This window comes from Oryctolagus cuniculus, chromosome 2 (genome assembly GCF_964237555.1).
Source record: "Oryctolagus cuniculus chromosome 2, mOryCun1.1, whole genome shotgun sequence".
NCBI lineage: Eukaryota > Metazoa > Chordata > Mammalia > Lagomorpha > Leporidae > Oryctolagus > Oryctolagus cuniculus.
In genome coordinates, this window is record NC_091433.1 from 89,300,916 (window position 1) to 89,317,863 (window position 16,948).

Genomic DNA, 16,948 nt, shown 5'->3' on the forward strand with positions numbered 1-16,948 from the left:
GAGGTCAGATAACACTGTCATATGTTGTTTTCATTTCCCTTGGGAGTGGGATGCCTGGGTCATATGGTATGTATATATTCAGATTTCTGAGGTATCTCCATACTATCTTCCAAAATAGCTGTACCAGTTTACATTCCCAGCCAATAATGGTTTAGGGTACCTTTCTGCCACATCCTTGCCATCTTTTATTGTTTGTTGATTTCTGTATGAAGCCCATTCTAATGAGGGTGAAGTGAAACCTCATTGTAGTTTTGATTTTCATTTCCCTAACGTCTAGTGATCCTGAACATTTTTTCATGTGTCTATTGGCCTTTTAGATTTCTTCTTTTGAGAAATGCCTGTTTAATCCCTTTGTCCAGTTCTTAACTGGGTTGTTTGTTTTGTTGTTGTTGAATTTCTTGAGCTCTTTATAAATTCTGGTTATCAATCCTTTATTAGTTGTATAGTTTGCAAATAATTTCTCCATTCTCAAATATTTTTCCCTCTTTGCTGACTTTTTCTTTTGCAGTGCAGAAGTTTCTCAGCTTAATGTATTCCCCGTTGTCAATTTTGGATTTGATTGCCTGTGCCTCTGGGCCCTTTTCCAAGAAGCCTGTGCCTATGCCAATGTCTTGCAGGATTTCCCCAATGTTCTCTCTCTCTCTCTCTCTTTTTTTTTGGCTTTGCATGACATAGGTGTTAGGTAAATGCCTTTTTTTTAACTTTTATGTAATCAATATAAATTTCCAAAGTGCAGCTTATGGATTACAATGGCTTCTTTGATGGTATCAGTTCATAGCTTCAGGTCTTTGATCCATTTTCATTGGATTTTTGTATAAGGTGTAAGGTAAGGATTTTGCTTCATACTTCTGTATGTGGAGATCCAGTTTTCCCAGCACCATTTGTTGAAGAAACTGTCTTTGCTCCAGGTATTGATTTTAGCACCTTTGTCAAAGATTAGTTAGTTGTAGATGTGTGGATTGTCTTCTGGAGTTTCTGTTCTGTTCTATTGGCCTATCCATCTGTTTTGTAGCACTACTAGGCTATTTTGGTTGGGGGTATGTCTTGAAATCTAGTATTGCGGTACCTCTGGCTTTGCTTTTCTTGCATAAGATTGCTATAGCTATTTCGGGTCTCCTATTTTTGCATACAAATTTTCAGCATCATTTTTTCTATATCTGAGAAGAATGTCCTTGGTATTTTGATTGGTATTGCATTGAATCTGTAAGTTTTTTTCGGTAGTATGGACATTTTGATGATATTGACTATTCTAATCCATGAACATGGAAGATTTTTGTTTGTTTTCTTCTATTTCTTTCTTTAATGTTTTATAAATCTCACCATAAAGATCTTTGACATCCTTGGACAAATTTATTCCAATGTATTTGACTTTTTTGTAGCTATTGCGAATGGGTTGGCTCTTAGAAGTTCTTTCTCAGCCATGGCATTGTCTGTGTATACAAAGGCTGTTGATTTTTGTGTGTTGATTTTATATCCTGCCACTTTACCAAACTCTTCTGTGAGTTCCAGATCTTTGTGGGAATGCTTCCAATCTTTCTGTATTCAACAGGATACTGGCCATGAGTTTCTCATGAATTGTGTTGAGGAATGTTCCTTCTATAGCCTATTTGCTTGAAGTTTTCATCATTTAAAGGAGTTATATTTTATCAAATGCTTTCTCTGCCTCTATTGAGATAATCATATTGTTTTTGTTCTTCAATTTGTTAATCTGATGTATCACATTTATTGATTTGTGAATGCTGAACCATCTCTGCATACAAGGGATAAATCCCTCTTGGTCCAGTGAATGATCATTCTGTTGTGTTGCTGGATTTGATTGGCTAGTATTTTGCAGAGGTTTTTTGCATCTATGTTCCTCAGGGAAATTCGTCTGTAGTCCTCTTTCTCTGTTGTTTGGAATTAAGTTGGTACAGGCTTCATAGAAAGCGTTTGGGGGGATTCCCTCCCTTTCAATTTTTTTGAATAGATTGGAAGAAGTGAAGTTAGTTATTCTTTAAATTTCTGGTAGAATTCAGCAGTGAAACCATTGAGTCCTGGACTTTTCTTTGCTGGGATGGTATTTATCACTGATTCAACTTCTAGCTTGGTAATTGGTCAGTTTAGGTTTTCTGTGTCTTTATGGCTCAATTTAACTAGGCTGTATGTTTCCAGGAATCTATCCTTTTCTTCTAGGATTCCTGATTGTTTGGCATACAGCTCTTTGTAGTAATTTCTGATGATTCTTTTTATTTATGTGGTATCTGTGGTCACATTTACTTTTTCACCTCTAATTTTATTGATTTGGGTCTTCCCCGTCTTTTTTTGTTTAGTTAGGTCAGTGGTGTGTCAATTTTGTTTCAAAAAACCAGTCTTCATTTTCTTTATCTTTTGTATTATTTTTGTTTCAATTTTGTTTCTTCTCTAATTTTTATTATTTTTTTCTCCTACTAGTTTTGGGGTAGGATTGCTGTTGTTTTTATAGATCTTTAATATACATTGATAGCCCATGTACTTGGTACCTTTTCAGCTCTTGATGTAGCCACCAATAGCTATAAGCTTTCCTCTTAACACTGCTTTTGCTTTATCCCATACATTTTGATAGGTTGTATTGTCAATCTTCATTCATTTTGAGAAAATTTTTTGATTTTTCTTCTGATTATTTCAATCACCCACTGTTCATTCAGGAGCATGTTGTTCAGTCTCCATGTCTTTACATGTGTTCTAGAGATTCTTGAGTTGTTGATTTCCAGCTTCATTCCATTGTAGTCAGAGAGGATGCATGGTACGATTTAGAATTTTTTGAATTTGCTGAGACTTGCTAGATGGCCTAGCCTGTGGTTTGTTGAGAGAAAGTTCCATGCGCTAATGAGAAGAATGTGTATTCTACAACTGTAGGATGAAAGCTCTGTAAATATCCATTAGACACATTTAGTCCACAGTGTTGATTAACTCTGTTGTTTCCTTGCTGATTTTCTGTCTGGTTGATTTGTCCATTGCTGCAAGTGGGGTATTGAAGTCCCCAATTACTATTGTATTGTAGTCTATGTTTCCCTTTAGATCCATTAATACTTCTTTTAAATCACTGTTTTCCTGTAATTAGGTGCACATATGTTTATTATAGTCACATCTTCCTGTTGAATTGATCTATTAATCATTACATAGTGTCCTTCTTTGTCTCTTTTAACAATTTTTGTGTTAAAGTCTACTTTGACATTAGGATTGCTACACCAGCTGATTTTTGGTTTCTGTTAACATGGAATATCTTTTTCTATCCTTTCACTTTCAGTCTGTGTATGTATCCTTGTTGGTGAGATGTGTTTCTTGTAGGCAGCAAAGAGATGTTTTTCTTTTTGAAAGATTTTATTTATTTATTTGAAAGGTAGAGTTACAGAACGTGAGCGGGAGAGTCAGAGAGAAAGGTCTTCCTTCTGTTGGTTCACTCCCCAATTGGTCACAACGGCCGGAACTGCACTGATCAGGAGCCAGGAGCTTCCTCCGGGTCTTCCACATGGCTGCAGGGGCCCAAGGACTTGGGCCATTCTCTGCTTTCCCAGGTCACGAAAGAGAGCTGGATTGGAAGTGGAGCAGCTGGGACTCAAACTGGCGCCCATATGGGATTGTGGTGCTTCACGCCAGGGCTTTAACCCATTGTGCCACAACTCCTGTGCTTTGTTTTTTTAATCCATTTAGCTAGTCTGTATCTTTTTAACTGGAGAGTTGAGGCTATTTACATTCAAGGTGACTATTGATAAGTAATGACTTGACCCTGCCATTTTTCCGTAACTATTCCTATCATTTACTTTGCATTTCCTTTTATTGGGAGATTTTCTGCCTTCACCTTCTTTCATAATGATGACCATGTTTCTTTTCTTCTGAGGCTGGGTATTATTTCATGTCTGAGTTGTTTGTGTGTGCTATTGTGTGTTTGTATGTGTGTGTATCTATATCTCTATATCTATATATATGTATACATATGTATGTATGTATACATATATATCATGCTTTTGTCCATTCATCCATTGACAGAAATTTAGATTGTTTCTAAACCCTGGATATTGTGAATAATAAAACAGTAAGTATGGTGGTGTACATATTTTTTTACTTACTGACTTCATTTCTTCTGAATGTATGATGTAGTTGTATTTTAATTTTATTTCAGGATGTTTCATATTATTTTCCATGGTAGCATGGGTTTTATTCTTACCAACATAGCAATGTACACAGGTTCATCTTTTCCATATTCTTACTCACACTTAACAACCTTTTGTCATTTTGATAATAGTAATTATAACAGTTGTGAAGTGATATCTCATTATGGTTTTGTTTTGCATTTTCCTGATGAGTATTGATGTTGGGTATTGTCTCATATTCCTTTTTGTGATTTTTATATCTTACTTGAAGAAATTTTTCAGTCCTCTCCTCATTTAAAAATATGGTTTTTATATGTTTTTGCTATGAGTAGTGTGAGGTCTTATATATATATATATATACACACACACACACACACACTTGTATACATATACATGAAATTATGAAATTAACCCCTTATCAAATCAATGACTGATGATGTTTTCATATATATATATATATATGTATATATATATATATGCCTTTCATTTTATTTGTTATCTTTTCTGTGGAGAAGCTTTGTAGGATATGACATCTTTAATCCTTACACACCCACACCCACACACACACATTTATCTACAAAGGACAATAGCCTTGGGAGGCCTCCAAGACCCATTTAAGAGCCTCCATTGCAACAATAAAGGGGAAAACTCTGCAGATAGAATTGCCAAGTAGAGCAATATATAAGATTTCTGGAGATGGCTAGGAATATAGTTTCAGGAAAAGTGCTATAACGTCATCTACTCAACAGATGTCACTGTGATCTCCAGTAGTCAGATCTACAGAGAACAATGGCATTTTCCACAGAAATAACCAACAGCTGAAGGAGACAGCCATACTCCACATTTGTCCCTACAAGTGTGACAAGAGTCACACTGTGGCCTTGCCATGAAGTTAGAGCTGCCACTATTCTCAATCCTGTGTGGCTCTTTATCCCAGAGCCATGACTGTTCCACCCACACTCACTTTCCAGATCCCATTTCTGCGACTACTCCATGCTTGTTAGTGTTGCAGATTCTCTGTGGCCTAAATGTATACCTATGAAACACTAGAGCTACTATAGCTAAGGACTGTCCTGGACTCTGACATTTTTGGACTACAGATACCAGTTATACAGCCAGTCTGAGTGTCCACATCTTGATCATTTGAGCCACAATCACAGACACTTCTAATTCCTAGAGTTTCTCTGGTTTTACACTCTATAATCTGGTTTCTTATATATCTTGTTTGTATACGTACTCAGAAAAACTGCCACTTCCCTATTCATACCTGAAATTCAGACTTCCACCCTCTGACTATTACACTAATACTCAGCTCTTACACATCATTACCATTGTGCAAATGGGACACCATTTTCTACTGTACCAGTGCCACCACTCTTTAGGACCTTAGAGTGTTGGTTGCTCCACATGTGCTGGTGCTTCAGACCCTGGCTGAGTGGCCAACTGACTGTGTGCAATACACATCAGTGAACACATCAGTGAAATCACTCCAGGGCTTGACCTAGTTCCAAGAAAAATCTCCATGGAGTATTACTTTCCCAATGGGAGAAAAAGTAAGCGTGAGTACCCCAGAATCCATTGCCCTCAAAACAACCCTGTTTTAGATACAATAGGTTTAGCTACTGATGACCCAGGAGTCTTTTCTAATGTTGAACTCAGGTTATAGAACTTCAAAGAGACTATACTGGTATACTGTCATTAGAGACAGAACCAACCCACACAACTCAGCAGACAACCTTGAATTTGCACCTCGGTGAAGGTTTTCCCCCCACTATAAGCAATCTATAAATCGTGGAAGAACTGCGTACTTTTATTTTTAAAGATTTTATTTATTTATTTGACAGGTAGAGTTACAGACAGTGAGAGAGACAGAGAGAAAGGTCTTCCTTCCGTTGGTTCACTCCCCAAATGGACACAACAGCTGGAGCTGCACCAATCCGAAGCCAGGAGCCAGGTGCTTCTTCCTGGTCTCCCATGCAGGTGCAGGGGCCCAAGCACCTGGGACATGCTCCACTGCTTTCCCAGGTCATAGCAGACAGCTGGACTGGAAGAGGACCGGGACTAGAACCGGCACCCATATGGGATGCTGGTGCTGCAGGCAAATGCCTGACAAGGATTCAACAATAATCATTCTAAGGATCCTCACTGAACTACAAAAGAAAAAGTAAACATGAATGAAATCAGGCAGAAAATAAACAAAACAAAAAGTTTAAAAGAGATGAAAATTATAAAAAAGAATCACACATAAATAGTTAAGCTTAAGGGTACAATTAATGAAATGAAAAATGCAATGAGAAAATTAACAACAGAATTCGTAAAGTAAAAGAAAGATCTTTGAACTTGAAGATATAGAGGAGAAAAAAAAGAGAAGAATGAAATGGAATGAAGGAACCAAGAAAAATTGATACTGTACCAGGAGTGCTAACACTATAAGAGTTAAGAAAGAAGAGAAAAGTAAAGGAACAGAAGATTGTTTAAGGAAATAATAGGTGAAAACTTTTATAAATAGATAAAACATTATAAAAACCGAGGGACTGGAAGCTTTGTATTTAGGTAGGTTCAATCCAAATAAGACTACCCCAAAATATATTACACTCAAGCTGTCAAAATTCAATGAGAATTAATTTTGGAAATAGCCTTTGTATGAAAATTCATACAAAGGAATACAAATGGGGCTATCAGTATACTCCTTGAAAGAAACTTTGCAGGTGACTAGAGTGGGATGATATTCTGATAGTGCTGAAAGAAAAAATGCTAATGAAGAATACTGGATTTGAAAAAAACTGTCCTTCAGAGATAAAGATAAAACCTTCTAAGACAAAGTCTCACCAAAATGTCTGTCCTACAAGAGATTCTGATGGGATTTATTCAAATGGAAGCAAATGGGCTCTAGTAATAGGCAAAAAACTCACTGGAAAAATAAGTACATAATATAATTCAGAATATCAAATACTGAAATTGTGATTTGAACGTTACTTTTCTCTAAGATGAAAGATAAAAGTAAAGGTATTATAGTAATTAGTATTGTAAGTACAGTAATATAAATAGTTACAGAAATAAAAATATGAAATTTAAGACATTAAAATGTGAGGAGGGGGAAATATGTGTTTTTATATATAAACAAAGCTATGTTTTTTTATTTTTTTGTTTTTATTTTTTGAAAGGCAGAGTGAGACAGTGACAGGGAGAGAGAGACAGAGAGAAAGGTCTTCCTTTTTCCATTGGTTCACCCCCCAAAATGGCTGCTAAGGCCAGCGTGCTGTACCGATCTGAAGCCAGGAGCCAGGTGCTTCCTCCTGGCCTCCCATGCGGGTGCAGGGCCCAAGGACCTGGGCCATCCTCCACTGCCCTCCCAGGCCACAGCAGAGAGTTGGACTGGAAGAGGAACAACCGGAACAGAATCCGGCACCCCAACCGGGACTAGGACCCGGGTGCCGGCGCCGCAGGGGGAGGATTAGCCTAGTGAGCCATGGTGCTGGCAGCTATGTTGCTATAATTTCCAGTTAATTTGTAATATCTGAGACATTTTCTGTAAGCTCCATGGTAACCAGAACTACAAAAACAGAGAGAAAAGAATTACACTACAGAAAATCATCAAACCACAAAGAAATACAAGAGAAAAAGAAAAGAAAAAAAAAATCTAAGAAACGTCTGGAGAAAAATAGCAAGTTTACATCCTACCTATCAATGTGCACTGCACCCCATAAATATGTCTATTGCTAAAAATATGATGTTAAAAGATAAATGGCCATTGCTCATTTCTTTACAGGATGGTTTTGTTGTTGAGTTTCTTCAAGTCCTTATAAATTCTGGATTCTAATAAAGATATTGGATACATAATTTGCAAATATTTACTGTCATTCTGTCAATTGCCTCTTCAGTTTCTTGACTGTTCCTTTGCTGTGCAGAGACTTCTTGATGCAATGCACAAGATTAGTCTATGTTTCCTTTTATTGCCTGTGATTCTGGGGTCTTATCCAATACATTTTGCCTATACCACTGTCTTGCATTGTATCCCTATGTTTTCCTCTCATAACTTGATGGTTTTAAGTCTTAGGATTAGAGCCATGATCCATTGTGGGTTAATTTTTGTATAGGATGTGAGTTAAGGATTTAATTTCATATTTCTGGATGTAAAGACCCAATTTTCCCAGCACCATTTGTTGCAGAGACTTTACTTTCTCCAAAGAGTGGTGTTAGCTCACTATCAATGATTAGCTTGTTGTAGATGTATGGATTAACTTCTGGGTTTCTAATCTATTCTGCTGTTTCCCATGTCTGTTTTTGTGCCAATATGAGGTTATTTTGATTATAACAGATCTGTAATATGTGTTTAAATCTGTTATTGTGCTGGCTCTGGCTTTGTATTTATTGTTTAATTAATTTTGGCTATTTGGTGTCTATTTTTTTTTTTGACAGGCAGAGTGGACAGTGAGAGAGACAAACAGAGAAAAAGGTCTTCCTTTTTCCGTTGGTTCACCCTCCAATGGCCATTGTGGCCAGTGCGCTGTGGCCGGTGCACCACGCTGATCCGAGGCCTGGAGCCAGGTGCTTCTCCTGGTCTCCCATGCGGGTGCAGGGCCCAAGGACTTGGGCCATCCTCCACTGCATTCCCAGGCCACAGCAGAGAGCTGGACTGGAAGAGGAGCAACTGGGACAGAATCCGGCGCCCCGACCGGGACTGGACCTGGTGTCTGGGGCTGCACGTGGAGGACTAGCCTAGTGAGCCACGGCACTGGCCGATTTGGTGTCTTTTTAGTTTCCACATGACTATTAGGATTTTTTTTCCAGCTCTGAGAAGAATATCCTTGGTGTTATGATTGAGATTGCATTGAATCTGTGAAGTTCATTAGGTCGTATGAATGTGTTGGATTGTTTTCTCCATTTTAATTCTATTAGTTAGTGTTAGCAGACACTAGTCTTGTTTATGTGATCGCTTTGACTCTTAGACCTATCATTATGATCAATTATGAACTGAAACTGATCATTTGACTACTGAGATGGCATTGGTACCTGCCACCTTGAAGAGAATGAATTGGAATCCCGTGGCACATTTCTACTCTACCATTTGGGGCAAGTCCAATTGAGCATGTGCCAAACTGCACATCTCCTCCCTCTCTTATTCCCACTCTTATATTTAACAGGAATCACTTTCAGTTAAATTTAAATGCCTAAGAATAATTGTGTATTAATTAAAGAGTTCAACCAATGGTATTAAGCAGAACAAAAAATACTAAAAAAATAAAGTATTAAGTTGTTCCTTTACAGTTAGGACAAGGGCTGATCAAGTCACTGTTTCTCATGGTGTCCATTTCACTTCAACAGGTTTCCTTTTAGGTGCTCAGTTAGTTGTCACCGTTCAGGGAGAAAATATTATATTTGTCCCTTTGAGACTAGCTCATTTCACTCAGCATGATGTTTTCCAGATTCCTCTATTTAATTGTAATTGAACAGATTTCATTGTTTACTGCTGTATAGTATTCTATAGAGTACATGTCCCAGAATTTCTTTATCCAGTCTTCTGTTGATGGGCATTTAGGCTGATTCCAGGTCTTAGCTATTGTGAATTGAGCTGCAGTGAACATTCAGGTGGAGGCAGATCTTTTATTTGCCAATTTAATTTCCTTTGGGTAAATTCCAAGGAGTGGGATGGCTGGGTTGTATGGCAGGGTTATTTTCAGGCTTCTGAGAAATCTCCAAACTGATTTTCATAGTGGCTTTACCAGATTGCATTCCCACAAACAGTGGGTTAGTGTCGCTTTTTTTTGCCAAATCCTTGCCAGTATCTGTTGTTGGTAGATTTCTGTATGTGAGCCATTCTAACAGGAGTGAAGTGAAACCTCATTGTGGTTTTGATTTTCATTTCCCTGATTGCCAGTGATCCTGAACATTTTTTCATGTGCCTGTTGGCCATTTGGATGTCCTCTTTTGAAAAATGTCTATTGAAGCCGGCGCCGTGGCTCAATAGGCTAATCCTCCACCTTGCGGCGCCGGCACACCGGGTTCTAGTCCCGGTTGGAGCGCCGGATTCTGTCCCGGTTGCCCCTCTTCCAGGCCAGCTCTCTGCTATGGCCAGGGAGTGCAGTGGAGGATGGCCCAGGTGCTTGGGCCCTGCACCCCATGGGAGACCAGGAAAAGCACCTGGCTCCTGGCTCCTGCCAGGATCAGCGCGGTGCGCCGGCTGCAGCGGCGGCCATTGGAGGGTGAACCAGCGGCAAAAGGAAGACCTTTCTCTCTCTGTCTCTCTCTCTCACTGTCCACTCTGCCTGTCAAAAAAAAAAAAAAAAAAAAAAAAAAAAATAGAAAAATGTCTATTGAGGTCCTTGGCCCATCTCTTAAGTGGGTTGTTTGTTTAGTTGTTGTGGAGTTTCTTGATCTCTTTGTAGATTCTTGTTATTAATCCTCTATCGGTTGCATAGTTTGCAAATATTTTTTCCCATTCTATTGATTGCCTCTTCACTTTCCTGGCTGTTTCTTTTGCAGTACAGAAACCTCTCAATTTGATGCAATCCCAATTGTTAATTTTGGCTTTGATTGCCTGTGCCTCTAGGGTCTTTTCCAAGAAGTCTTTGCCTGTGCAAAGACTTGTCTTCCATCCCCTGGTTCACTCCCGCAACTGGCTGCAATGGCCAGGGCTTCGCCGATCTAAAGCCAGGAGCCAGGAGCTTCTTCTGGGTCTCTCACATTGGGTGCAGGAGCCTAAGTACTTGGGCCATCTTCTATTGCTTTCCCAGGCCATAGCAGGAAGCTGGATCAGAAGAGAAGCAGCCGGGACTAGAACCAGCATCCATATGGGATGTTGGCACTTTAGGCCAGGGCTTTAACCTTCTGCACCACAGCGATGGCCCCGATTGTAGTTGCTTTTGAGAGAAACAGCTTTACACCAAGAGCCAGAGAATTCATCCTACTTCTGGAAAGTGTTTTCAGACCAAATACAGAAATGTCCTACATGCCCACCAGGTACAAGAATTAATATGGTCAGTCTGCTTTCTTTGAAAAGAGTGACCCCAAGGATGTTATTGAAGTCATTGATAAACATTGTCCTCATTACAGATGACCCTTCTTATTGACAAGTCACTGAGTGCATTATTTATTTTTATAGCCTTTGTGTAATTGGAAGTTGCTATTGCTATGTCTCCATGGGCACTATTTTCTTCATTATGTATATTCTGTGAAATTTTAATTTGTTGGATATTAGTTCATATTGTGGGTTCCACAGTTCACAATTGTTTAATCTGTATGTTTCATGGTCTATTTTTATAATTTTAATTTGTTATTTTCTTGTTTTCTTTTAAATCTTGAAATATGTTTATTAAATATACCTTTTCTTTGTAGATTAAATTATAACAATAATTTTGGGATTATTTATAATGACAAAATTTTTGCCTAACATTCAGATTTTCTTGTCTTATTGCTTGAATGCTGCATATTATATTGGTTGAATCCATCATTTTCCTGAAGAGTTTTCAGCTTTTGTTTTTAGGCAGGCATTGTAACAGGTGTATCATCTTCACTGTTTCAAAGATTATACTTAAGATGTATTAATACTGCTTTAGAGTAGCCTTGACTGTAAGACTAGTGTGCTCTTCTTCCTTGGAAGTCATGTTGAATAATCATTTTTATGTGTTGTTGGATTGGATTTGCTTGTATTTTTGAGAATTTTTTATGTGTCCATGTTGGGAATTGGCCTTTTCTTTTGTTGCTCTATCTTTGTATGATTTTGGAATCAAGATAATGCTGGCTTTATAGAAGGAGATGAGAAGAGTTCTATTTCATTAAAAAAAAGAACAGATTGAAATGACTTGGAATTAGGTCTTGCTTATAAAGTTTTTTTTTTTTAAATTCAGCAGAGAAGCCATCCAGTCCTGAACTTTTCTTTACCAGGAATCCTTTTCTTGCTTATTTGATCACATTACTTGTTTTTCATTTGTTCATAGTTTCATTGTTGGTTTCTATGTCTTCATGGTTCAATCTTGAAGATATGATTAAGGGCCATAGTCAGTAAACCTGGAGTTAATCAGAAGGAATGTCATCCTGAGTGTGCATATACTAATCATACGAGTGCTATTTTAATCATCTTATTTTAATTATACATATTTATGGAGCATGTTGTTATAATCCGACACATGTATTTGACAAGAACTTCAAGTCAAGTTAGTTAGCATCTCCATCTCTTTAAGCCTGTGAGCTGTCCAGAGGTCAGAAATGTTAGAAAGGTACTGGCTTGGAAGAAGTAAGCTGCCATGATTTGAGAGAGTCATGTGACCAGATCCTGAAGGGAATTTTTAAAAGCCAAGAACAAGCCCTGGAAGACATCTGGCAAGAAAATAAAAGCTTCAAATCTGAAATCAGCCAAAACTTTATTCTATAAATAACCATTGAGCCCTGAAGAAGATTATAATTTTTTATGAAATGGCATCTCCAGCCAATACCTTGATTTCCTCCTAGTAAAACCCAGAGGAAAGAAGCCATTAGTGCTGGCCTTCCAGTCCACAGAATTTGGACATAATAAGTAGGTATTATTTTTAAGCCACCAGGGCGTTGCTTTTAATTTTTTAAACACAGAAATAAAAATAGCAAACGTAGTGTTGAAAGTAAAATAGCAAAATATTGGTCCCTTGAGTTGAGACTACTTGAAGGTACAAAGAAGTAATATCTCATTGAAAAAAATTTTGTATTGATTTTATTAGAGACATGTCTTTTACAGGTTCTCACTCAGAATCTAGAATAAATCTAGTTTTTCTATTCTTTTTCTTCCCGATCTTGTCCAGAGCCTTCGCTTAGTCTATATTACTCTCTCCTCTCCTGTATTATTTTTAAGATGTAAATGACTGTGAAAGTGAAGAATAAAGAGCAATAACCATGAACATTGCCTTTCACTTTATTTCTTTATCTTTCCTTATAAACTTCCTAGGGAAATCTAGTTATATAATGGAGAAAGAGTCAAAAGAAACATATCCCAAATCATAATTACATTGAAGGAATAAGTTTCTTGTGTTACACAGCATAGTGAAGTGACTGTGGTTCACAATATCCTATTCTATCTTTTATGAGCAAATAGAAGGAACTCCAATCAGAAAATAATGTAGAGAAGGGAAAATGGTGATTTCCCTGACTTGATGAGTATTATATACATGCACTGAAATGTCACAGTATAGACCATAAAAATATACTATTACTGTTAACAAGTGACTTTCAAAGATAACATATTGCATATGAGTAAATTGATGAAAATAAAAAACAGATATATGTTTAAATACAAGTATATTTTCAATTTTGACAGGTTCACAAATTGCTCCATTTGAATGCTATGAAGAAATACAATCTCAAATGGATAGGTATGGGAACTGTGGTAAACATGAAGGCAAATATAGGACCTGTGCACGGAGGTATGTTATAAAAATGTTAACACTTTTTCTTTTCCTTTTATTTTTTAACACTTTATTTCAGAATAGTTTTAAATTTACAAAATAGAAATTGTGAAGTATTATAAAGAATTCCCACATATCTCACAACCACTCTCCCCTGTATTTATTACAGTTAGTGAACCATAGAAGATTTCTTTATTTTTCTCAGAATCCTTCTAAACTTCATTCCTTCAGAGTCTAGAAATCAACATTTTGTGTTCAAATTGAAATTAGTTTTAACTCTTACTTGTGAGAGACACATGTGGTATTTGTCTTTCTCTGTCTTGCTCATTTCATTCAACATAATGTCCTCTAGTTACAAATGGCAGTTTTGTTATTTTTCATGAATGAATAATATTCCACTTTGTATAAATGTCACCTTTTTTTTCATCCGTTCATCTGATGATTGACACCTTTGGTGGTTCCATATCTTGGCCATTGTAAATAGCACTGCATTTAGCATGGTGGAGTAGGTATCTCTTTGATACAATAATATCATGGCTTGTATATATACCCAGTAGTGTAATTGCTGAATCATATGGCAAATATATTTCCAGTTTTTAAATAAATCTCCATACTGTTTTCCATGGTTGTTGCACTAATTTAAATTCCCAAATTAACATCCATAATGCATGTGTTCCCCTTTTCTCCACATCCTTGCCAGCATTTGTTCCTCTCTGTATTTTGGATAGTAGTCATTCTGACAGGTATGAGCTAATAATTTCATTTTGGTTTTCATTTACATTCCCTTTATGGATAGTTAAATTGAGCATTTTATCAGATATTTGTTGACCATTTGTATTTCTTCTTTGGAGTATTTACTATGAAGGTTACTTCACTATTGTTAACCAGATTGGTTGATTTTAATCTATTTTTATTAAAAATCATTAGTGAAAACACAATATGTGTCATTCCACTGTTGTCTGTGTACTTTGTGTCTTTTATGTTTTGGTTTGGTTTGTGTTTCTAAGATCTAATGCTGTCTTCTTTTCTTGTTATTTTTATTTTAGACATTGGTATAAAGAAGAGACTTCATGTATTTCACATATACAATTTTAAGCACATGTTGATACTTTCTACTGTTGTTGCTTTCCCCAAGCCTCAATGCCTCTTTAACTTTTTTCCTGTTACTTTTTTTGATAATATAATTTCAATTTACTTTATAATCACAGGCTTAATCCTCTACTGTATAGTGAATTCTTCTAGTAAAAAGTAGAAGGAAAATTATTCTGTTAGAGTACAGACAAAAGCTGTATTAATTACTCAAAAGATGTGAATTTCATTCATGCATTAGGCTGTTTGTGCTCTATGTATTAGCTGTCACAAACCAGAGAACACACATGAACACACATGTCTTTTGGGGTCTGCTTTATTTCACACATGTCTTTTGCGGTCTGCTTTATTTCACTAAGCACATAGTTTCCATTGACATCCACTGTGTTGGAGAAAAGATTTCATTCTTTTTTACGGCTGAGTAGTATTCTGTCTTAATTATATTCTACATTTGCTTTATCTAGCCTTCAGTTGATGGACATCTGGGTTGATACCATGTCTTAGCTATTGTGAACTGAGCTGCTAGAAACCTAGAACTAGTGATTTCTCTTTCACATGATGATTTCATGTCATTTGGGTATATTCCCAAGAGTGGGATGCTGTTCATATGGTAGTTCTATTTCGTATTTCTGAGGAATCTCCATACTGTTTTCCACCAGGGTTGTAATAGTTTGCATTCCCACCAAAAATATATTAGGATTTTTTTTATCCACCTACTCACAAATAAGGGGAGATTTTATTGTGATTTTTATTTGCATTGCCCTGATGGCTAATGACACTAAGCATTTTTTGTGTGTGCTGTTGGCTGTTTGTATTTTGTCATTTGAAAAATTCCAGGTTATGTCCTCTGTCAATTTCTTAATGGGATTGTTTTGTTGTTGTTGTTGTTGTTACTGAGTTTCTTGAACGCCTTATGTATTTTGGGTAGTATTTGTCAGATGTGTTGTTCAGTTTGTTGAGTGTGTCCTTTGCTGTGTAAAAACTTAGTTTAAGGTAGTCTTTGTTATTTTGCCTTTATTGCCTTGCTTCTGGGGTCTTACCCAAGAAACTTCTGTCTATGCCAATGTCTTGTAATGTTTCCCCTGTGTTTTCATCTAGTAATTTGATGGTTTCAGGGCTTAGATTTAGATCATGGATCCACTGTGAGTAGATTTTTGTATAACAAGTCAGGAAGGGTTTTCTTTTTTTAATACTGCATGCAGAGATCCATGCAGTATTCCCAACACCATTTGTTGAAGAGACTGTCTTTTCTCCAGGAAGAGATTTAAACTAATTTACCAAAGATTAGCTGGTTGAAGATGTGTGGATTAATTTCTAGGGTTTCTAACATATTCCACACCTAGATGTTATGATTATAACTGCCCTATAATATGTTTTGAAATATGTTATTGCAATTCCTCTAGCCTCACTTTTATTGTTTAAGATTGCTTTAGCCTGTATTTCCTTGTGAGTTTTTTTCTTCAAGATTTGAAGAATTTTCTTGGCATTTTTTAGCGGAATTTCATTGACTCTGTTCATTGCTTGGAGAGTATGGATGTTTCTCTCATTAGTATTTTGTAATTTTCATTGTAGTAATCTTTCACATCCTTGGTTAAATTTATTCCAAGATATTTGAATTTTTGTAGCTACTGTGAATTATATTGTTCTAGAAGTTCTTTCTCTGACATGGCATTGTGTATAAAATGCTATTGATTTTTCTTTGTTAATTTTGTATTCTGTAACTTTGCCAAACTTTTTTGAGTTCCAATAATACCTTTTAATTTCATTTTAATTGTTATTTTGATTAATATTTAACTGATTCAATATAATTTGTAGAACTAGTCTAAGAATATAATGATATTACCTTCCCCTCTCCCTTCCTCTTCACATCCCTTCTTTTTTCTAACTTTCTTTTCTCTCTCTATATTTTTGAGGTAACCTTTTAAATTCACATTATAGTAAAAAGGCTTAAAATTGCACTGAATAAGAAGTTTAACAAGGGGAACAATTTTATGTCGTAGTGGGTAAAGCTACCACCTATAGCATCGACAACACATATGGGAACTGCTCCACTTCTGATCCGGGTCCTTGCTAATGCACCTGGGAAAGAAGTGGAGGATTGCACAAGTACTTGAGCCCCTGCATCCAGGCAGAGGACCTGGAAGAAGCTTCTGGCTCCTGGCTTTGGATCAGCCCAGCTCTAGCCATTGTGGGCATTTGGGCAATGAACTAGCAGATGGAAGATCTCTCTCTATGTCTCTATTCTAGATAAATTTCCTTGCACTGATGTAAGGAATGTATATTCTGCAAATGTAGGATGAAATGCTTTGAAGATTTCAATTGGATACTTTTGTTCAATAATGTAGATTAGCTCTGTCGTTTCTTTGTTAATTTTTGTTT

At 36.7% G+C, this 16,948-nt stretch overlaps 1 protein-coding gene across 5 annotated transcripts in view; it reads left to right on the forward strand.

Moving 5' to 3' along the window:
• The window catches only part of LOC138843046 (disintegrin and metalloproteinase domain-containing protein 32-like), a 498,529-nt gene that overhangs the window by 120,239 nt on the left and 361,342 nt on the right, over positions 1-16,948 (forward strand). For all 5 annotated transcript variants that reach the window (XM_070068574.1, XM_070068573.1, XM_070068575.1 and 2 more), the window contains one exon: positions 13,393-13,498. In XM_070068574.1, the coding sequence (XP_069924675.1) occupies positions 13,393-13,498 (106 nt within the window). The remainder of the gene's footprint in view (positions 1-13,392; positions 13,499-16,948) is intronic.